We start from the raw sequence: 24,975 nt of genomic DNA, 5'->3' as shown, positions 1-24,975 counted from the left end.
AAAGTTCTGTTATTTTAAATAGAAGCAAGGCAATCTGATGGCTTCTTGAAGGAGGATTTTGAAGGATGGGTAGAGTTTTGGAAAGGCAGAAATAAGTAATAGGAGAAAAGCATTTGGGGAGATGTATGAGAGAGGATATATGAACAAAATGGAAACATGCCCAAGGCATATTGGGAGAGAAATCTAGTCAAAGCAGAGAGCTATCTGGGAATAGGAGGAAACCATTCCAGGCTTTTGATCAGGGAGTGGCGTGATAAAAGTGGTTTTAGAAAGATTTCCTTGAGCCCTGGGAAGAAGGGAACTAAGAACATCATCCAAGTATGCCCTAAGGAAGGCCTGGCCTATGGGGGAGGGGAGGCGACAGTCATTCAAAAATATTTATTCAACACCTAGAAATAAACTAAGCCAGCTGTGCGCAATGGGAAATCTGTTTGAGGAAGTCTGTTTGCTTAAAATATGTCTATTTTAACTTACCAGTGTAAGGCAGTTCTAGTTTTCTTTGTGAACAAAAGTGTTCATAGATCCCTATCCCTTCTCTACCTGGTGAGATCTTCCTTCAAGGCTTACTCAAATGTCAGCTGTGAACCCTGCCCTTGGCCAGGTTGGGACATTTTTTTAAATTATAGTTCAGTGTACCCTGTTACAATTAAACAACAGTACTTGCATGTTTATATCCCTCACTATTTTGGGAGCAAGATACCTGGAATTTTTTTTTTTTCCTGAATCATCTGCTTCCACAGTTTGTATCCAATGCCTAGCACAAAGTTTACTTTGGTGTTTGGATGGATTAATGAGTACTAATAGTAAGATAATAGGGAGAGTGCTGTCTTTTAAAGTAGGATTTGGACTGTTAACTCAGACTGTAGGTCCTGTTTTGCTTATGAGTAGCAGATAAAGTAGCTACTAACAACACTATAGGCTGATGGAAAGGGCAGAGAATTAAGAATGTCATGATAAAAGAATTAAGATACTTTCAGGATTGGTAACTGGAAGCTAATCGAAGCAATAGGCAACACATACAATTAGGTAATGCTTAGCTGATGCTTACTGAGCACTTACTGTATGCTGGGCACTGTTCTAAATGCTTCACCCATATTAACTCCTTTAACCCTGCCAGGAATCCTGTGACAAGGCACCATTATTAATTTCCCTTTATGGATGAGGAAACACAGAGGTTAAATGACTTTCCCATGATACATAATTGAAAACAAGTAAGCTACCATAATGAAAATAACAAGTAATGGTAGCATATTTTATTAAAACATTTCTTGAGCTCATCTTACATTTTTTTCTTCATGAAATCCACATATAATAATGTATCTGATGCTTTTGCAGTTAATTTAGGGCAGTTTTTTAAAAGGTCACTTACATAAGTTTTTATACAAAATGTATTTTTCCCAGATTGGTGAAGATATTGACCTGACAGATAACAAATGTTTAAAAAAAAATTTGCTCTTTATGTGTCTTCTTTGAAAAAAAAAAAAAAAAAGGTTTACTCTTTGTACTGTTTTCTCTTTTAGCAGCCTATTTTGTTGAAAATGGAAATGAATTTGTTGCTAAATACACATACATAAAAAATGTTGACTCAAATATTTATACTTGAGAAAAGACAGAGCAAATCCTTAACATTGTTTAGAAACATCTGCTGAGATTACTAATTAATATAGGCCCTTAAGTGTGCATTGTTTTTTAATCAGCTCATATATAGGGGTTATAGTACAATTGTCTCTTACTAATAAAATTAACATGAGGTTCACAGTGTATACAATACTAATTTCAAATTGAAATAATTTGATTTATAATATAGTCAAAACGGCTTGTGTGTGTGTGTGTGTATATATATGTGTATGGACAAAGATTTTAAAAGTGGAATCACAATTATAATGTAAATGACTAATGGGAAGAACTAAAGAAGTAATCATAAATTGATTTCTTGTATATTTTATTCTCAGAGTTAATTATATGTCTGCCAATAACAATGAAAATATATTTACTTGAATATTTGATTTGGCATTTATTGACCAATTTATCAAGTAGAAGCAGCATTGGGAGAAACTAGAACATAATTTGAATAGGCCAGTGCTTGAGCTATTTGTACAGTGATACATTCAGACAATATTTGGGGCATTTATTTTGGAAGTTGCTTGTGGTTAAAAAATGTATTTAGGAAGTACAGTACTCGTGGTTTTTTTTTTTTTTTTTCTGTTCTGTTCTGTAAAACCCTGGTAGCATGTAATTAGAACTTGAATGATAGCATTTGCCTTTCAGGGCTCAATGAGTCCTTTAAAATATATGGTTGCAAAAGTCTCAGATTATATAGTATGAGTACTTTGTGAATTGGAGAGCTACAGTATGGGTGGTTAGGTTTGGTAATATGAAAACAGAAAGACAGGAACATGCCCTGGATTGCATTAATGCTTACCAATATAACATACCTAAAGCTCCTGATAGTCAAGGAAAGGTTTTTTTAGTATTGATGACAGAGCAAATCAAAATTAAGGACTTATAGAACATTTGTAATTTCTCCTAAGCATTTTTTTCTGTTTTAAAAGTATTATATAGTTAAAATTTAGGCATTTAATATGTATAAACATATTATAAAAAAAAAATGCCGTACTGTCTCAAGAGAAAGTAAAGAGAGGAAAGTCTGAGGCTGGCTACTTTAATTTTTCTTTTCCCAATTTTAACTTACTATGTAAACATTAAAGCAGTACTAAAATAATATGTCATGAATTTTTAAAAGAAAGTTAATTATATTGAAATAAACAAGTAACTTAAGGTAGCTTCATTTACTTTTCTTCAAAATGCACACATTACTTTTTTTTAGTTGGTAAAAACCCTCCCAGTAGGAGACCCTCCCAGAACAGCAGACAAAGTCATATCTGTTAGTACTCTATTACTCTACTACCTAAAGAGGGAAAGAACAAAATCACAAATTGTTATCATGTATAATACTGAAATGGAGTTTTGTTATGGAGATTTTTCCTTTTGTAAAAATTGTGACAAAAATTTATAGCCTTTTTAATTTTATTGATTAGAAGTTACTCAAAAACATAAGTAAAAGGCAGTCTGGGTGGCTCAGCAATTTAGCCCTGCCGTCGGCCCAGGGTGTGATCGAGTCCTGCGTCCGGCTTCAGTCTCCCTGCATGGAGCCTGCTTCTCCCTCTGCCTGTGTCTCTGCCTCTCTCTCTCTCTCTGTCTGTGTCTCTCATGAATAAATAAATAAAATCCTAAAAAAAGTTTAAAAAACATAAGCAATAAAGTGAATTATTTAACCTCAATTTTAGAAAATAACATGAAAATTCTGTTTATCACAATTTAATACTTTTCTATATATAGTTTTGTTCATTGTGACCAAGACACTTTTGAGGGTAGTTATACTTAGTTGCTTGCATTCTCTCTGACTTTTTCACGTGAAAGTCCTTTAAGCAAAATCCCTCCTTGTCCTAAGCATGTATAGCTGATTTTTTAAAAAATATGGTCTAGAACTTTAGGTATTCTGTCTCTTATACATTCACTTTGGTCATATGTACAATTCCATAGCCAGTGGATGTATTTCAGAGTCTGAAGTCCATTCTACAAAGTATTTTTCTTTTACATTCAGGATACTTGATAAAGGTTTGGTAGATGTTTTCTTTACTCCCCAGTGCTACTTCCAGAACATTTCTCTAACCACTTATGATGGCTCTTGCTATGTTCTACCAACTTTTCCCAGCTTCTTTTTTCTGTTATCCTGCTAATTCAGTGATACTCTCTTTTGCTCTTAGGATTTGGTACCTGGTCCCAGGCTTCCACTTTGTCTCAACTCTTGCCATCATTGTGAATAATGTTGTCTGTAGGGACCATTCAGCTACCAATCTGGCCTGTTCTTTGCTCGCCACGGTTTCAGTAACCTTTTTCTCTTTTCCACTGCAGCCACCTATTTCCATAATCATACTGTGCCATCACCTAAAACCATTTCACTTTCAAAATCAATAAAACATTTCACTTTTCTTCCACGCTCTTTGTTCTCTAATTTCATCAGGACCTTGTGTCCATTTCTGTCTTTCTCCACTAGTACTTGTCTGTGTATTCATTTCCTTCTTTATTCTTAGATTTTATGGTTGGTCATTCCACTCTTCTTCCTGACTCCTCTCTCATTTTTTTTCAACCCCTGGCAAGACTCCAACTCCATGTGAACCAATTGTCTGTGTCAGCACTCAGTTCCAGGGGAGATTAGATCCAGTATTCATGAATGTTACCTTCAGTTCAACTGAGATCTCCATACTGCCTGGAAATACTACTACATTCCTTTTTCACTCTGTAATAACTGTTTAAACCTTCACTCTTCTCATACATATTATTCTCTCTTCTGAACTACTTAACTCTCAGGAGATAACTTTGCATTTTGTTTCAGGGAAAATAGACCATCCACCAGGAAATTTTTTATTTTCCTACCTGGTGTTCTCCAAACCCATGGTGAAGATCATCTTCTCCCCTTTTCTTCCTGTTATGAAGGATATGCCCTTCCTCCTGACAAAGGACAATTCTATCTATGTTTCAAATCTCATCATCTCCTGTATCATCATTATCATTGTTATTATGCATATTAATGGGAAGGGACCTATAGAGAGATAGGTTGAAGATAAAGACTAGAGAGAAAAGATAATCATCCCTAAAAGTCCCTAAAAAGGTAGAAGAAGGATGGGTGGGATCCAGATCATAAGGTAAGAATTAGCCTTTGATGAGAGGAGGGATACCTCTTCTGTTGTAAAACTGCCTGGGTGGCTCAGTCCATTAAGCATCTGCCTTTGGCTCAGGTCATAATCCCAGGGTCCTGGGATCCAGCCCAGCTTCAAGCTCCCTGCTCAGCGGGGAGTCTGCTTCTCCCTCTTCCTTTTGTTCATGCTCTCTCTCCCTTGCTCTCTCCAATAAATAAATAAAATGTTTTTAAAAAGCCTTAAAAGTAATAGGTAGTATTGAATAAATCATTATTATATATCAGGTCTTATGCTAAGCATTTTACAAACCTGATCTCAATTAATTCTCACAAGAATCCTGTGAGGTTGGTAGAATTATTCTCCCATTATTCATTTGAGAAAACTGAGACTTGGAAACCAAGTACCTTGCGTGAGATCATGTAAGTGGCAAGCAATAGATGTAAGATTTGAAGGTATATAGGGTTAACTAGAGAGCCCTTACTCTTAAACCCTGTAGTATAGTGCAAAGAATGGAATGAGGAAAAGATGAGGATATAGGAAAGTTTGGAGACAGTGCTAGGGAACTAAAGGCATAGTTCACTAAAAACCTTAGCTTTGTTAGTTCAACAATTTTGATGTATGTGTCATATGCGTTTAATGAAATTATTAATAAGAATGTGTCGTTTCTTTCTTCCTGTGCTTTTCCAGTTGGGTGGCCATATGCAAGCAAGGTAATAGCGTGAGTTTGCAGAAGTTTCCCTGTAATTGTAGGGGCTACTCATCAGGAAAGATCTATTTCAGTCAGGCAGTGGGTTAGCCCCTGAGGGTTTAGTCAGAAGTACTACCCCTTCCTTAGAGAGAAGGCTTCATCAGGTTAGGATGCTTTCATTTGCAAACAACATAAATTGAGATCAAAACAACTTAATATTGAGAAACTATTGACATATATTTGAAAACCCAACATTTGATTCAGCGGTTATATCAGTTGGAATTGCATCAGGTTGCTTATAAAAAAAAAAAAAAAGTAACCATGGTGGCTTTACCAAATAAGGGGTTATTTGCTCCAGGAAGTCTGAAGTTGGAAACCCGGGGCCATTTATTAAAACTGCTCAAGGAAATCCTGAAAGACCCCAGCATATTCTTTCTGTTCCACTCTCCTTAGCCTGTGGCTTTAGTCCTTATAGTCCTAGTACTGCTCTATCCTCAGGCATCATATCTGAATTCCAGCTGGAAGAAGAGGAGAGCATGAAAATCAAAAAGTCAAAAGACTTCTCCTCATGTGGCTTTTTCATTGTTTTGGTGGAAGGGAAGTCCTCTCTAAGGACTTAGTCCTGAATCTTAAGGATTAGAATTTTGCCACATGATCAACCCTGGAAAATGGAGACTGGGAATGTAAATACTTTTAACTGGATATGTTACTGCTCTGAATAAAATCGGAATTTTATTAATAAAGAATAATGGCAGAATGCTCGTTGTTCTTGTGTTCCCCTAAAAATAACTAACAAGTCCTAGAGTCATGCTTTCTCCTTCTAAATCAGGAAGAGAGGGAAAAGGAAGTTTGTAGAAACTTTCTCTGAAAATCAAGAAATTATCCTCATCAGATACTTTCTTACATCTCATATCCACAAATTGTGGCCAAGTGTAGTAAATTCTCCCAAATTCAGGGGGCTGTCTAGGGATGGCACAGGTTTCTAAAAACTAATAATTAACCAAGGAAAGGAAGAATGCATATTTTGGAGGCAACTACAGTGTCTACAACAAGTATTTTGGTAGTGGTTAAAGCCAGAATGGCCATGTAAAGAGTCCCTATAGTTGGTTGAAATATGTAAGATTAATAGATTATATTTAACATTTAATCTTAGTATGATTTATCATATATGAAAGAATATAATGCAAAGTTTTCCCTTGTAAGTTATCCCTCAGTCAAGCAAGAGGTCTTTTATGTTCAGGTCGTTATAAAGCCTTTTTTTTTTTTAAAGATTTTATTTATTTATTCATGAGAGACACAACAGAGAGAAAGAGAGAGAGAGAGAAAGAGAGAGAGAGAGGCAGAGAGAGAAGCAAGAAGCTCCATGCAGGGAGCCCTACGTGGGACTCGATCCCGGGTCTCCAGGATCACGCCCTGGGCTAAAGGCAGCGCTAAACCGCTGAGCCACCCGGGTTGCCCCTCATTATAAAGTCTTAATGTTACTACATGCGCTTAAAATTCCTTTATTTTATTTTGAAGAAGAACTGAATGATAGTTTGAAATACTTGAAGGGGGATCCCTGGGTGGCACAGCGGTTTGGCGCCTGCCTTTGGCCCAGGGCGCGATCCTGGAGACCCGGGATCAAATCCCACATCAGGCTCCCAGTGCACGGAGCCTGCTTCTCCCTCTGTCTGTGTCTCTGCCTCTCTCTCTCTCTCTCTCTGTGACTATCATAAATAAAAAAAAAAAAAAAAAAAAAAAGAAATACTTGAAGGAATCACCTGATTGAATTGATTTTTAAAAGTAGACAAAGACATTTAACAGATTTAGTTACTATTCCTGGGACTTTGACCTCAAAATTATAAATGCTAAATTTCATTGTGAAAAAGCCACTAAATAATGACAAAAAAAATCCAAAAATCTCTAAAATATAATAATGTAATTTAAAAAGGGGGTACATAAGTATGATACCATTTAAAAACACACAGAACATCTATGAGGGATTATAAATAAATAGTGGAAGTATAATGACATGCTGGAATGATAAGTAGCAATATCAAGTAGTGATTATCTCTGATGGGGTAGATGATAAATGTAATCAGGGAAGGGTATACAGGGCACTTTATACACATACGGTTTAATTTCTTAAGTTGGGGGTGAGGGCATAGCTGTTATGTGACTTTTAAAAATACGTTTTAAAAATTACAAAGCAGTGTTTTTTAGTCTATTCAAAAAGTTATGCAATCATCCCTAATAGAGAATATTTTCATCACTCCAAAAAAGAAACGCTAAGCACTTAGCACTCCTCCTCCATCCCTTCAAACCCCACCAGCCCTAAGTCACCACTAATCTACTTCTGTCTCCAGATATTGCATAGAAGTAGAATCCTTTGATAGATGGCCTTTTCTGACTGGCTTCTCTCACTGAGCATATTTTCATGGTTCATCCATATTGTAGCATATATCACTACTTCATTCCTTTTTATGGCTGAATACTATATTCCATCACATGGTTATACCAAATTAGTTTATCCATTCATCAGTTAATAGACATATGGTTGTTTCCACTTTTTAGCTATAATGAATAATGTCACTATGAATATTTGTCTACAAGTTTGTGTATGAACATATAATTTCAGTTCTCCTGGGTATTCCATCCAGGAGTGGTATTTCTGGTTCACATGGTAAGGATGGGTTTAACTTTTTGAGGAACTGCCAGACTGTTTGCATAGCAGCAGCACCTTCTTACTTTCCACCAGCAGTATACCATGGCTCCAGTTTCTCTATATCCTTGCCAACACTTGTTATTTTCTGGGTTTTTTTTTTTTAATTTGTTTTGTTTTTGTGTTATAGTCATCTTAGTGGGAGTAGGGCAGTATCTGCTTTATACTTTGGTTTTGGTTTATATGTCAAGTTCCTTAATGACATTAATGCTGAACATCTTTTCAGGTGCTTATTGGCCGTTTGACACACTCATTCTTAAGATGAGCTGCTTGATTAATGGTTATGTCCATGGTTCCAATTCTTTTATGAGGGGGCTGGTCTCTGAGAAGTAGTGATCTCTCTTCATTTTGACAGAACTGAAATGATTATATTTCTAAATGAAGTGAAAAATATTATATATAGCATTTATTGAACTCCTTTTTCTCAACTTTGTTTTCATGATCTTAAGAAAATCCAAAGAATATTTCAGGGTAATAGCAGTTTAGAGCAAACTCTACAACAGTATGCTAGATAGCCTTTCTATTTGCAAGTGCTTATAAATCAGAAAAGTTGCACACTTCCTGGCTTGGGCCCACAAAGTGGAAAATCTACTGCACTGCTTCTAATTGTATAAAATCTACCACCAATGTGCCTATTTCTTTCTTTTTTTCTTTTCTCTTTAAAGAGCTACTCTAAGTAAATTGTTTAGGCTAAAATGTTAGAAATGTTCTCAACAGAAAACAAAAAACCAAAAACAAAACTTCCTTTCCAGGAACTGAGAGAAGGGTTCTCTAATTAAAGAACACTACGTTTGTGTCTCAGTGTGCAGAAAGCATGAGATTACATTTAGTTTGCTGACCTCCTAAGACTATACAGCACAAAAGAATGCCCTTTCAAAAGTTTGCTTTTTTGCCTTTTGTGATTTTTTAGAAAATCAATTAACTGTTTTCTTCATTTCTAAATATCTCCAATCACACATTGGATAATTATTCATTTAACAAACATTCATTAAGCAACATCTACATTGCACCATGAATAACTGGAAATAAATTACATAATGACTTTCTACCTTAATTTGGGAGTTGACATCAAATAGCTTCAAGTGCATAAACTTAACTATGAATGCAAAATTCTTGATGTTCTCCTTTCTAAAAAAAATCTGTAATAACTTCTGATGTTTTCTGTGTGGTTCTGTAAGGAAAAACTTCACTTTTGTCATGACTAATTAAAGCATAAAAATAGATGAGGTCACTGGATGTCCTTAGAGAATAGCATTTGGCATTTTTTGTGGGGATAATCTAATTTTCTAAGGGTGTTTACCTTTGTAGTGGGTTCTTTTGTTCTTGGATATGCCCGCCATTTTTTTACTTCAGGGATTTTTTACCTGCTATCTCTTCTTCTGCCTAAATGCTTTTTCCATCAGCTAGTGGGGTTTTGTGTACACTTCTTTGAGGTCTTTTTCAGTAGGGTGACCAACCATTCCACTGGAATATGAAACTTTACATCAAGACAGTTGCATGCAAATCTTGATGGTTGGTTACCTGAGGTTGCAGTTGCCACTTTAGACCTATGGTTTTTGTATGATCTGCAACCATAGGCATCCCCAAGACTCTTTCAGGAGGTCTGGGAGGTCAGACTTTTTTCTTAACAATGCAGAGGCATTTTTTGCCATTTTCACTGTGCGCACATGCACATTGATGCTAAGTAAAGGCAATGATGAGTAAATCTGTTGGTGTCCTAGCACAAATCAAGGCAGTAGCACCAAACTGTACTAGTAGTTATTGTACTCTTCACTGACATAAACTCACAGTAAAGGACAAAACCCGCCAGTTTCACTAAATGCCTTGTTTTGAAGCTGACCGTGGAGTATGAGTTTTTAATATTGCGTGTGATGAAATGATAGGTTCACATAAAGTACTACTGTATTCCAAAGTACAATGATTGTCTCAAGGGTGAGCACTTACGTGATTCAGTTACAAAATGAACTAGCTCTTTTTTTCTGGAACACCATTTTTACTTGAATAACTGACAGACTGTAGTTATTTAAACTTGAATACTTGGCAAAATTTTCTCAAAAATGAAGTGACCCTGACATTTTAAGGCAAACAACTGATAGTAGTAGTAGTATCTTGCCAATGATAATATTCAGCCTTTCAAACAAAAATTAGAATTTTGGAAGACTCATATCTGTCACTATAAACTTGATAGCATTTTTCCCAATACTTAAGATTTTTCTGATGAGTTTGTTGATGATATTAATGAATGTTATTTTTTAGTATCATATTAGGACATGCATCAACATTTGGAGGATCTGAATACTTCAGTGAAGCAGCATTTCCCAAATGGCCAACACATAATGTTACAAAACCACTCATGGATAAAAGATTCTCTGAAAGCACAAGATAGACCAATTGATTTTATTGTAACAGAAGGTGAAAAGTTTATTGAATTAGTTTCAGATTCTACATTGCAACTAACCTTTAAGGAACTACCACTAGTTTAATTTGGGTGCAGTATCAAGCATACCCACAATCATTTGAAAAGGGTATTAAAATATGTTGTGTGAGGCCAGATTTTCTTCATATACTTCAACCAAAAAAACTTATTTTGAAAGATTGAATAAAGAAGCAGATATGAGAATCCAGTTGTCTCCTATTAAGCCAGACATTAAAAAAGATTCACAAAAAATGTAAATGCAACTCTTCTTACTATTTTTGGGGGGGATATTATTTTTTCATAAATATATGTTTTTAAATATGCAATACATTTATTGGTAGTTCTTAATTAAATGTTTCTTAAAATTTCTCAGTTTTAATATTTGATACAGAAAATATTGATAGGTCTAGCTTATAAAAATAATCAAAAATATCAATAATTTTTTAAGACTATAAAGTCCTTAAAGACAGAAAAGTCTTCAGACCAAAAAGTTTGGTTATGACTACTGAAGAGGATCCTCCCTGACCTCCAGGATATAAAATAGTATCATACCATCCCATCTCTGTCTATTCACAGTCCTTTAGTTTGTAAGACTTACTGCATCTTGACATGTCTTATATTGATCTGTTTATTACTTGTCTCCCCCACCAATGAACTGTACGCTCCACAAGGAATACAAATTTATTTAATTTGTTCACAACTGTTATTTCCAGTATCTAGAATGGTGCTTGGGTTGCAGTGGTGTTAAATAAATATTGCTGGATGACTATATTAAAACTTTTCTCATATAATTCTGTTTTCTGTGAATTCTGCTTGTTTCAACTGATGGCTTTCTTATGTAGTTGTATTTTGTTATGAGCTTTAAATATTTCTATTGTGAACTTATTTTTCACGGGGTTTATGTTTCTTAGGAATATCACATATTCTTTTGATAAAAAAAGACTGCTATGAAGCAGTTTCACCCCTATTGCCAGGGCCTTAACAAGTTTCACTTGTTCAGGACCATTTTTATGTTAACTTCTGAGCTTAGGATTTCTGCAGTACATGAATAAGAGATATATGAATTTCCTATCCATGAACCGTTCAAGCTTGGGGTTGGAGCTTCTTGGGAATGACTCCTTCCACTCATGACTCAATGGTGGCAGCTTGTTTATGTGCTGCTTCTCTAAAACAGTGAATGGAGTTTTGTTATTCCACGTGCACAACTGGCTAGACACTTCTCAATTCCTGACTTTATCCAGTGAGCCTAGTTCCAGCTCCTTCTGGTCTTGACTTTTGGTCTTATGTGAGCATTTAAAACCTTAACCCCTAACACCTGTATCCAATCTCAAAGATTTCCCTTGGGCTTTAACTCTAGCACATCTTTACCTTGAGTCATCTCTTTGTTTCTGGTATGATGATTTCCCATTCTTGCTTTCAGATTGGCTGTGTAAACAGTATCTGTTTTAAATGTAGTTCTAGTTTGTATAGCATTTCTCTATATTTGAGTAAAAAGTGCGTCCTTCCCACATTTTGCTTAGACTGCCATATTAACCAGAATTCTTCACTTTAAAATTTCATAATGCTTCAACTTCCTCATTCTTGAGTTCTTATTTCTTTTTTATCTTTTGGTCAATCTGTATAATTGTTAAAGTAATTCTTCAGGAAAAATATGTGCATGATGGATTTTCTAAGCCATTAAGATTTTAAATTTCTTTCTATTGTTTTCACACTTAAATGAAAGCTTGTCTGTATACAGAATTCTTGGCTCACACCTGTTTTTAGAAAATTATGTAGATCTAGTGCTCCTGATTTTTTAAGTTTTTACTTAAATTCCAGTTAGTTAACATACAATGTAATATTACTTTCAGGTGTATAATTTAGTGATTCAGTACTTACATATAACACTCAGTGCTCATCACAACAAGTAGCACTACTGATTTTTGAAATTTATTAATGCAGAAGAGATATATTGAAATCAGCCTGGTTTTTAAAAGTCCTTTTCAGGTAACCTGTTTTAATTTTTCTTTCCTGATTGATTGTACAGATTTTTTTTATCCTTATCATTCCAAATTTGTTCACATATGTATCTATTAGTTTTGTCTAGACCATAGATGAGTCTCCCATTTTAACCTCAACTATTAATTGTGATTTCTTTATCAAGTATTCCTATTGCTTATAAGATTAGATCTTTGCTCTCTCTTCTCTGAACCCATCATCTACTCAGCAGCCTTGGAGAACTCCTTATACTTTACATTACTGATTCCATCTTTTGCAGTATTGGCTGTATTATTTAATACTGTGTAAATTTAAAAGCTCTGTTGGGCTCTTCTTTTTTATATTTCTTTCATTTCCTATCTTCCTTTTTATCTCAGCTTGTATTTTTATCTAAATCTTTTATGTCCTTACTTGCTCTTGTTTTTTAGGGGACATACCTTTGCATCCTCTTGAGGACATTACATAATTGACTGACAAAATTTATCTTTTTGCACCCTATAGCAGTAATCTATTTTAGAGACTTAAAGTTCTGTAAGCTTTTGGGCAATTCACCATTTATCTACCATTACAGTATTTTTTTGGTGGGGTTTATGCTGTTATTATGTGAGAACTGTCCAGACTTACAGCTTGCCAACAGATACAGTATATACATTGTTCCTTATCCCATCCTTGTTTTCTCTAGTTCTTAAAGAATGAACTGTCTTCCTAAAGCTAAAGCTGCTGGTTGACAAGTTGATGTGAATATCCCCAACCTAGTTTCTTGTAGTATACTTGACTGAGGTATGATCTCTTCTTGCTCATGTGCCAAGTTTTCTTACTATGAGGAGGAAAATGTATGTTTTAAAGAATCTGTGAAATTTTATAGTTTTCCATTAAAAGCAGTACATGAAAAATCACTACCTGCAGCATTCCATTGTTTTATATCCTGACAGAATAGGAAGATGTAGTGATAGGTAAGATAAGGTACTGCCCCCCTGAATTGTCAAATAGCATAGAAGTTACCTTATTTCCAAAAAAAAAAAAAAAAAAAGAAGTTACCTTATTTCAAACTATCTCCACAGTGAGTCTTTCTGATTAAGAAGTATCATTACAGATGTTCTTGGCCTATTAGTATTTGTGCATTACTGCTCTTTCCCTAATCAGATTAATATCTAGCAAAATCAGCAGTTCTTTGGAAATAGGAGTTTTATTTGAGGAAAAGGGGAAGAATATGTTTGGAGTATGGGAGTTATTTTGAGAAGGTTAGACTTAGGTTGTCTATGGATTTTGTAACACCAGATGGTTCAAAAAAGGAGAATGGAAGAGGTTAAAAGCAAACTGGCTACCCACAGTTGTGCCTGTGATCTTGAGGTTGGTAAAAAGAATATCTCATATAGCCTTTGGTACTTAATGTGGTTTTATGAATTGTTATTGCCTGAATTAATATCTCAAGATAAATTGAAAGGTTGCCTACCTCAGCTTCTTTGATTCAGTCTAGTTCCATGGCTTTAAATATAGTCCAGTTTTTCCTGGTTAAAATTCTAATTAATTCCTTCTGAGAAAAGACAGAAAAGAGGAAGGAATGGGAGATATGTGACTGCCACAGTAGGATAAAGGATTAGGTTGTTCCTCTAAAATTGTCTTTTTCTCTTTATTATGAAGCTCCTTTTCCTTTCTCTTTTATGAGGAGCATTTCCTTATGTTGCTAATAAGAGAAGGTTAAATTCTCAGGAAATATAAGGGCCTCCTACCATTATATTTGATGAACATACAGCAGACATTTTTTTTTCTGAATTGAACGAGCTTTGTTTTAATTCTTCATAAAAGTAGTATTTGTTTATTGCAAATTATCCCCAAAATAGAAACATGTAAAACACAGTTAAAACTATCCATAGTTCTACTGTATATACTATTTTCACAGGTCTTTCGAAATTATTTAAGTCCATGTATAATTTTCTTAAATGACTTGCTTTTTTCCCATTTACTGGGTTCCACATATCTCAGTAAATCTATATCTAAATAAACAGTTTTTAATAATTGTATAGTATTCCACTCAATGGCTATACCATATTTTAGTTAACTACTTTCCTACTGATAAATATTTATGATTATTATTAATAAATTATTATTAATATCACTGGGGTGGGATGACAGTCTTGCACATGCACCGTGATGCACTTAGATTTTTTAAGGATAAAGTCCTAGAAATCAAGTTTCTCTATCAGTAATTGTATACTTTTAAGACTTTTGATAATTTCTAAATTGTCCTCCAGAAGTTTTTCCAGTTTATTTTTGTATAATTTCACTACTCATATAATTGAAATGATCAATTCTTTTGGTAAGTATAAGAGAAAAATGTCATCCTTTTATGGTTTTAATTTGAATTTTTTGTTTACTTATATTTTTAATTTTGTTCATTGACTGCTAATATTTACCATGTGTTATACCTAGTCATATCCTCTCCTTGTTTTTTTCTTATTGACATCTAGCTTTTTATATGTTACAGATAATTACTCTTCTTTGTCATTTGTTGCAAATGTTATTTGTACAAAGCTTGCATTTTTATGACATATTTTATATAGTCAAAATTTAGAATGTTTGTGTTGCTAGAAATTTTAATCTTTTTTGTTTGTTTGTTCTGAAATCCATCTCAGACTTGGGAAAGCCTACCCTACTCCAAGATTTTAAACAATGTGTTTTTCCACATTTATTTGTATCTTTTATGTTCTTCAGTAGAGGTTCTTTTTTTTTAATATATGTCTTATATTTTCTAAGCTTATTTGTGTTTTCTTTATTTGGTTGCTGTTATGAATGAGATCTTTTCCATGCTTTTTTTCTATTTATTGTCGGTAACTAGAAAAGATGCTTAGTTTTTGATATTTGTTACTAACCTTTTTATTTAATTCTTTTTTTATTTCTAATAGTTTCTCAGTAGATTCATTTGGATTTGTTAGGTATGTGACAATGGCATTTGCGTAAACAAATGAAATTGTATACCAGCTTTTTTGATAATTATATCTTTTTTTTTTAACCATATTGTACTAATAAGAACTTCCCGAACAGATTTAAATAGCAGTGGTCTTATCTGGCATCCTAATAACCTTCAATGAGAAGATGAGAGATGAGCAAAGACTCAACTGAAGTAAAGGAGCAAACCAGGAGGAATCTGGGAAAAGATTTTCAGGTAGAGAGAACAGCCAGTGCAAAGACTATACGGAGTGAGTGTGCCTGGTATGTCCAAGGAATAATGAGGAAGCCAATGTAGCTACAGAGAGTGAATGAAGAGAATAATAGAAGATAAGGTTGGAGAGTGAATAAGGGAGTGCAGACCACAAAAAGTCTTACGAGCTATTGTAAGGACTAATATTTCCTAATATTGAAACTTCTGACGTTGGATCACTGTGTCATAGTGAATTTTAAGTACTAAATCTGTGGTTAAGAGATACATTTATAAAATATATATATATATTTTTTTTTTACAAAACCTTAAATCTATCGATACAATATTCATTGATGTACTCTAGAATTTACAATGTCTATTATTGTAGTCATAACAAACACAGTCTTTCCCCGATTGCTATGAGCTTACAAATGTGAAATCTACATAACTCTTATGTAAAGTTGCCTTACACTATGAGGCAGACCATTTAATCAGCAAAATGTCAGTTCCTAAAGTCTGAGACTATTTTAAACAACAGCAACCACAACAAAGAGAAGCTTTATACTTTGCTTACTTGGACCTAAACATTAATTTAGAATCCTCAGTCATTTTCAATTTTCAAGTTCTTCTGGTAGAAAAATACCTAAAGGCACCCAGGCAGCAAGAGTAGTGAAGAGTCACAAATCATGGCTATGCTGAAAACTGACCTAGTTGACCAGATAAGTCAGCTCACTGGGAAAACTATAAGCTCTGTTGAAAAATCAAATATCCCAAGAGGAATAAAATGGAAAGAAAAAAATCTTTATTGCTGAGGGAAGCAGAATTAACCAGAATGTTGGCACTGCTATAAATTAAAATTTTCCAAAACAGCAATATTTTCTGACAAAGCTTGGCTGTTTGATTCTAGAATATAACTTTAAGGCTGCATGCAAATATTTTCTCTTCATTTGTAGTCAGGGGAAAAAGAGAGAAGAGAAAGAGAAATTTATATTAGTATAGGAACCTTCTACTCTTTTCTTTTTTTAGTCATACCCCTTGATATTCCTGGGTAACTTAGTTAGGAGATAGAGTTAGTGTCTCTTAAATGTTTATGGTAAGATGTCCAAGCTACCATAGATTATAAGATTGTGCCTCAATTAAAACCTGACTGGGAAAGATATGTTCAAAAATATTTTGGGAGGTGGTTCAAGATGGCAGCATAGGAATACCTGAACTCATCTCCCATGCACACACCAAATCTCCAGCTACATATTGAAAAATTCCTTCTGAAAAAGACCTGGAAACTAGCTGAAAAATTATTCCACAACAAAGGATAACAGACAGGGCCACACTGAAATGGGTGGGGGAGACAGAGACATAGTCTCACCAGACCTCCCTCCCTACATTGGCACAGCAACCCTTGATCAGGAGGGAGCTTACAAATATGGAGCTTCTCCCTGAGTAGCACATCAACATCAGGCACACCAATCCTTGGGACCTACATGGGAATGATGAACCCTCAAAACATCTGGCTTTGAAAACCAGTGGTGCTTATTACATCCAAGAGATCCAAAGGACTGTATGGAACTGAGATTCTGCTCTTAAAGGGCTCATATGTAGAATCATTTGCCCCAGAACTAGTACAAAAGCAGCAGTTTGAAAAGCACCTAGAGTATATATGTGTATATACATGTACACACACACACACACACACACACACATATGCATGTGTGTAAAGGAGAAATTTATTTCTTAATCATAAAGCAACTGTCAGAGGGACATGGGCCTATGGGACTCTCTCCAGAGATGGCGGCACAGGCGGGGCACCATTTTTTCACTCTTCCTCTACCTTGTGCCATTTTGCTGACTTGCTAGCACCAATGTTGGTGGGAGCCATTTTTGCACTCTCCCTTTACCTTCCTTGTACTGGTAGGTGCACGCAGTCATAGCACTTTCCAATTTCCCTGCTAACACTAGTGGATGTGCCCTACCCCTGCACTCTCCTGCTGCCTTGCTAAAACTGGTGAACATACAGAAAAAAAAATCACTCTGATTTAAAGATAAGCAGAGAATCTAAATAAATATTTTTCCAGAGAAGACATACAAATGGCCACCAGGCACATGGAAAATGTTCAGCATTACTGATCATCAGTAAAATATAAATCAATATCACAATGAGATATCACTTCATATCTGTTAGGATGGTTATAATAAAAAAGATAAATAAACAAAAGACAAGAAATAACAAGTGTTGGCAAGGATATGAAAACAGAACCCCCTCACACTGTTGGCAGTAATATAAATTGGTACAACTACTATGGAAAATGGTGTGGGGGTTCCTCAAAAAATTAAAAACAACTACCATTATGATCCAGCAATTCCACTTCTGGGTATTTATCCAAAGAAAATAGGAACAATAATTTGAAAAGATATGTGTATCCCTATGATCATTGTGGCACTATTTACAATAGCCAAGATAAGGAAACAATCTAAGTATCCATCAGTGAATGAATGGATAAAGAAGATGTGGTAAGTACATAATGGAATACTACTCAGCCATAAAAAAAGAATGAAATCTTGCCATTTGCAACAACATGGATGGACCTTGAGGGTATTATGCTAAGTGAGGTAAATCAGATAAAGACAAATACTATATGATTTCACTTGTATTTGGAATTTAAACAAACTAACAAAGAAAAACCAAACTAACAGATACAGAGAATAGATTGGTAGTTACCAGTGGGGAGGAGTTTGGGTGATGGGCAAAGTGAGTGAAGAGGGTCAAGAAGTACAGTCTTCCGGTTACAAATAAATCATCATGTCATAGTACTCAGCCTGGTGACCACGTCAGTGATATTGAAAGTTCCTAAGAGGATAAATCTTAAAAAGTTCTCCTAATAAGAAAAAGAAGATTTTATAACTTTGGTGACAAATGGTAACTACACTTGCTCTGGTAATTATTTGACAGTGTATATAAGCATCAGATCATTTTGTTGTACACTCAAAACTAATATAATGTTATATGTCAATTATACCCTAGTTAAAATTATTTTTAAGTCACAGTTTTACATTTCTTCTAATATCTTTCCAATTCTGATCCCCACCCATCACTCTTACAACAAGAGATATTTCTGATAATTTATTCTGTGAAATGACCTTATCTTATGATCATAGCAATATGTTTGGGGTTATATTTGGAATTATTTACCTATTTTACACATCAGAGGGTCTGGTTTTCAAACACAAGAGTGTGAAAAATAGTTTACAGAGTTGGTTGTGATAACAGCAAAAACAAAAGAAATAATGAGAAACACATTCTGCAAGTAGGGGGCCATGAAAAGCTATTTCAGTTTTTAAGAGTAACAACGTATGCTTAGCAAAGAGGAACTGGGAAAATCCAAAAGTCTTTGTCCGTTAATTTTTCATTAAAATATGAAAAAACTCTATTAATAATAGACCTGGGTAGCTACTGCAACTCTAACTTACCTTTGTCTTCACCATGTGAATCATCATATTGTGGACAATAATTTTACTGACTTGAGCTTTCCCAAACTCCAGTCTTTTTTTCTATTATGCTTTTTCTTTTACTTGCCAATTCCTTCTTGTATTAAATGTTCTCATCACAGATCCTAAGTGAATTTAAAAATTAGTGTTACTGTAATTTTTCTGTAGTTATTGACTCTGGAACTTCTTTAGGTTGCTCTACAGAGGAAAATGTGGAAGTAAAAGATAAAGGCAGAGTATAAGACAGAAAGTGGGAATAATGATGAGAAGCAGGCCAATAATAATAATAAAGTAATAATAAAAATAACAACAACAAAGAAGCAGAAAAGACCTCAAAATGATAATTCCCATAGAAGTTCAGGGGAAGAGGAAATTTATAGTTATACCTTTCTTATAAAGCTTTTGAATAGCTGTCTACTTTTCATTTGGGGTATATAGGTTTCATTTTTCAGATTATGGTAAAATATTCCAATTAAATGACAGCTTGTCTAATAGCTCTCTTTAATATTTATTTTCTTTTTTAGGAAAGAGGACATGAGCTCAGTGTAATTTTAGATCTTAGTTGGTAATAGCTGGAATGGGACACCTTAATTTTTTATTTCTTAACATAAGGCTCTTTGAATCTGAATAATAAATTTAGTTATGTCTTACTTAAAAATTTCTTAGTCTGATTAATATTTTCTTCATTTTTGGGTTTCATCATAGGTCTTTCACAACAGATTCTGATTGTGGCAGAAACAATCAGAATTCAGGAACTTTGATTCATACGTGACATACCTTATTGAATTAAAATTTATCCAGCCCAGTATTTGGTCTTAAAGCAATCTTGAATGCATTCATGCTTACCCTCCAGAATAGCAATTCTGAGAGTTGGGTATACTACAAGCAACCTTTTCTCATTAAGTTCTGATACTTTTTGTGTTTCTCAAACTTACATACTTTACCCTTCTACTATTACAGAGAATGGAGTTCCTTTTAGTTCCAAAAGTATCTCAATTACTTTGAAATAGTTCTAGTCCCATAGAAGAAAGGAAATCGGAAGAGCTGGATTTTAGTCCTTGGTTTGCCCATAATTAATTACATTACCTTTGTTGAGGAATTTCACTTTTCTGGACTCATTTTATTCTCATTTATATAATAAATAGTAAATAGCTCTGAAGTGTTTTCTTATTCTAAATAAATATGGTAGATTCATGATCATACTCCTGTTTGCTATTGTTACCATTTTCTATGTGATTTCTTAGATCTGGCCATATGTTTTATGATTTCTTTCTTCTTTGTAAGATAACTAACTGCCTCAGTCCTGCTTCCCCCATTTTAAAAGCCTTTTCTGAGTTTCTTTGGTCATGAAAATTGTATCTCTTTATTCATTCTCTATTGATGTCTTTCTTAAGATAGAGTTGATGAGAACAGCAGCAAGTACTAAAGGTGTGAGTAGATGTGCCATGACATAATATACATGCAAGATCATATTTTATGCTTTATTTCTGTTCCTTTCTTTCTCTTACTTTTTTAATGCCAGTATTTCCAGGACTTTTTAGCCATATCATTTCAAAATCTCTTTCAGGCCAACCCTTTGCCTCTGGACTAGACTATTCCTAAGCTCTTTACTATTCAGTATCTTCTGGGACAGAGATTTCACACTCTGTCTCTCACCTTCAGGAAGTTCTTATGGCTAACATAAATCTTGCTTTCTGCAATTTAAATTGAATTTATTTCCTTTTTCTTTTCACTATGGAGATGGGAACAGCCCCAAACTAAAAGTGATGCTTTCTTATGAGGGCCAGTACTGAATATAGAGGAAAGATTATTCCCAGTCTGGCATCAATTTTAGCTTTTATATATTAAAGCTTCCTGACTTCCATTTCAATATTCATGGTCTCAAGAGATGCTATTCTTTATGGCCCAAATGAAATAATAGTTACATATCCAATATTAATGTTTATTATGTCTCTTGCTAACTAGAACCAAATGAGGTACTAAAATTAAAAAATGAGTTCTCAAAAGCATTTGAGGACTTTAGCAGATTTGTGTTTTTCTTAGTATAACTGTAGTCATGGGACTGGGTTTTTGCCTGTGGTTTGTAGATTTTATCTCATTTTATTAGTCATACTGTATACATGTTTAATTCATCCATATCTTCCTTATAAGTGATGAGAATAGAAACTTGCTCTTTAACACAAGCTGTCTTGAAGCAGATTTCAATGTGTGTAGTTAAAAAGCTTTGGTACCTAAGCTAAGAAATGTGTTAGGTATTGCAAAGAGAAAAGAAAATGCATTTTCTGCCCATAAGGGGCCTATGTCTTATTGGGGGAAAACATTTTAAAACTTGTAATTATAGAACACTTATAAAATAATATATGATAGTGCATTTAAAATAAGATGCTTAATGTGAAATTTATTTTGTTTTTAAGGTTAATATTTGTTCTCTTAACTAAGGCACCCTAATTGTTTCATTCTGATTTCTGTTTTTTTACTTTAAAGGTTCAGCAGTTTTCTGAAAAAGCCTTCCTCTTACAGCTTTGGAAAATTCATGAAAATGCCTTAGAAAGACAGTGTAGTGAAATTACAAACCAGAGGAATATGCTTCTTCAAGCCTTTGTAAGCCTACAGCCACTTAGAAATATCTATTTCACTAGCAGTATTGAAAAGTATTTAAATATACTTAGGTGTACTTTTAGAAAATTATCTGTATGCATATTGGCAGATACTCCTGTTCAGATATGGAAAAGTATTAAGTGCTATTTAAAACCAGTTGGTAGAGTAATATAGTTTGAAAGAATTCTATTGGCAGGAATGCAATATAGAAATTATTTGCAATTGTAATAAGCATAAAAAAATGAGTGAAACTGATTTGAATTGCTCAGGCTTTGAGACCCTGGTTTTAATGCTTTTGAAAGGCAGAGAGTTCACACTTTAGGCATATTTATGGATCTTGGTGAAAAGATTTTGTTTATCTTTTTATCTTAAGTCAGAACCAACAGACTCAGTAGTTTTAAATGACAGGGCCAGTTTAGGAATGTGACTTGTAATTAATTGACATTTTAAAGAAAATACATTTAAAAATATTAAAAATATCTGAAGTCAAAATCAACAGACTTGGTACTTATGTTAACATGGCCAGTGCCCAATGTAGTTCACAACTAATTGACATTTCTTAGAAAAAAAATAGAAAAATACAGTAGTGTTTAGGTTCTAGAGTTTCTGGAAATTCTTATTTCTTTTTCATATTCATGTTTCATAAAATGTAAACTATTTTGTAGAACTGACTTGGAAATAAATATATAATTTTACCTCCTTTGCTATATTTTAAAAGGTTTCCTTCGATTTCCTTGTTTGTTTTTTTTCTATAGAAGTAATTCCCTTGAGTGTACATTTTCATGTTCAGGTTTGGACATTTAATTATTTTACCCAAATTTATATTGCAATGACCAAATGGCACCAATGGCTATAAGTTTAATATATAAACACAGATACAATGATGAGTAGTAGAAATTCTACCTCAATAATACTCCCAAAATATTAAAGATAAAACTTCCATGTGTAAATAGTTGGTATGTAATAGCTTCATATTGCTGGAGGAATAAAGCATTTTTGTAATAATAATGGGAATTATAATTTTATATATTTGTTGTTAATATTCAAAATGATTGCATTTTGAATCACTAAAGAATAACAGTACAATTACCATCTATATTTCATATTTTGTTTCTGTTTTTCAGGAGGCTGCGAAGAAAAAAGTGACAGAGGAGGAAGAAAAATTTATTAAGGAAATTACAGATTTCAATAATGAGTATGAAGTAACAAAGAAAAGAGAACTTTGGATAAAAGAAAATGTCAAGATTGAAATATCTGACTTAGAAAACCAGACGAACATTTTGAAGAGGGGTATGAGTATATAATACCACCTCATTTTTGTATCATTAATGAAAATAACTTATTTGAATCAATGGATGTTCCAGAAATTTAACCTTTTCATAAGTAAATTGGGTTATTGCATAGCTATTCTTTTACCTTTCTCTTAATTAACCTAATGGAAATGTATCTTTTACTGTGAGCAATCTCAAGTTCTTTAGACGTAGGTGTGACATGAGCATTTTAGTCATTCATTCAATAACAAATATCTATTGCTCCTTCTGTATGTGATAGGCATTGCTCTAGGTCTTTGGGGTATAAAACTAAAAAGTGGAAGAATCAAATATGTAAGCAGATATTTATAGTACAGTGTGATAGAAGCCATATTAGGGGTAGGACTGGTGGGATGTACCTCATTTACCATCAATGTAATTTAAACTAGAAAACAAGGTTACACAGTGGGGTGGGGAGAATTTCATTTCAGGAACCCTAGCATGTAGGTTATTGTAATCTGTGATAAGATCCTGAATTAAAGACCTTGCCAAATAGAAGAGAGGTTGAATTAAAGAAATGTTTAGGAACAATAACAGGACTTCATCACTTTTTAATGTGAACAAAAATAGATAAAGTTAAGGATGAATTATAGTTTTCAAACATCAGAGTTTGGGTAGAATGTGGTACCAGGAGGAAGAGCAGAGATAGAAAAGCCTGTAGGAACTATATAGCCTTTTCTGGACAAAATAAGTTTTGTTTCAGGTATTTTTAGGTGGAGATGTCTATGAAATACACAGAGGGGAATTCCCAGGTGGCAGGGGAAGAGTTGTTTGTGAAGCTGGTAAAAGAAATCAGAGCTAGACCATTAAGTTTGGAACTGAATCCAGAGAAGTCAGTGATATCATTCTGAGAAAACTTATTGGGGGGACACAGATAAGGAACAAAGACCAAAGCCAGAAACATTTAAGGAAAGAAAGAAAAAGAATGGGACAGAGCATTCAAAGAAGGCAAGAGGAGAACCAGCAGAAAGTAATATTTTAGAAACCAAAAACAAAATATGTTTTTCTTTAATTAGTGGAAATCAAAATAGGTTATTAATTTGACAATCAGAAGATGTCAAGTGCAGTAGCATAGAGTAGAGCAGTAGAAGACTGGTAGTAATAGATTGGAATCAATGGGAGTCAAGGAAGTAGAGAATGAAAATATAAATGATATTAAATGGATAATTAGTTTTTAATGGAAGCCTTTCTAAAATATACTGTTTGTTACTTTGATGCCTTTAGTAAATGGAGAATAATAAATGCATTTAACTTTTTTGACTTGGAGCTATCAGTATGAATAATTTATTGTTTTGCTTTGCATATGACAACTTTTAAGTAATATTTATCAGGCTTATTGTATATAACAACCACTATCCTAAAGACTATAAATGCTAATGTCATGTTAATTTCATTTAAATCTTAATTTTACCATTTGGTAGTTATGTGATTTGGGGCAAGTTGCTTGACTTTTCTTTGGCCCAGTTTCCCCATCTGTAAAGAAAGGGGTTAATAGTAATGACCTTAACAAAGGTTGTTGTGAGAATTCAATGAAATAATATTGAAGCACATAGAATGCTGCCTGCCACATAATTAAGCCCTCAAAAATATGAGAATTATATTTTTAGTTTCTTTTTATAGATGATGGAAATAATGTTATCATAGATAAATTACTTAGAGTAGACAGTGTAGGACAGAGGCACGCATCTGGAAAGCTTCAAAAAATATTGAATGCTTGAGTCTCATTCAAGACCTATTGAATCAGAATCTCTGTGGGATGGGTAGGGAACATAACTTTTTTGTCCTTAGGTGATATTGATGTGTATTTTCAATAACAAGTTAGAATACAAAGTTAAATGGGTACATACTCTGTAACTAACTTTCTATAAAAAAAAGTCACGGATATTTCCACTTCTATTCACATAGTGTTAGAAATTTTAGCCAAATCAATTAGGCAAGAAAAAGAAATAAAGACATCTAAATT

General features: G+C 33.9%; 1 protein-coding gene across 2 annotated transcripts in view; it reads left to right on the top strand.

Moving 5' to 3' along the window:
• Window positions 1-24,975, top strand: part of CCDC172 (coiled-coil domain containing 172) — a 58,847-nt gene that overhangs the window by 2,623 nt on the left and 31,249 nt on the right. The window contains exons 3-5 of one of the 2 annotated variants that reach the window (XM_072805181.1): window positions 15,525-15,645; window positions 21,589-21,705; window positions 22,827-22,992. In XM_072805181.1, the coding sequence (XP_072661282.1) occupies window positions 15,583-15,645; window positions 21,589-21,705; window positions 22,827-22,992 (346 nt within the window). In that variant the 5' untranslated portion in view covers window positions 15,525-15,582. The remainder of the gene's footprint in view (window positions 1-15,524; window positions 15,646-21,588; window positions 21,706-22,826; window positions 22,993-24,975) is intronic. The other variant, XM_072805180.1, reaches the window with a different exon arrangement.

The sequence above is a fragment of the Canis lupus genome, chromosome 29, assembly GCF_048164855.1.
Source record: "Canis lupus baileyi chromosome 29, mCanLup2.hap1, whole genome shotgun sequence".
NCBI classification, from domain to species: domain Eukaryota; kingdom Metazoa; phylum Chordata; class Mammalia; order Carnivora; family Canidae; genus Canis; species Canis lupus.
Note: the sequence above shows the minus strand (reverse complement) of the source record. Positions and strands in the feature narration are given on the sequence as shown.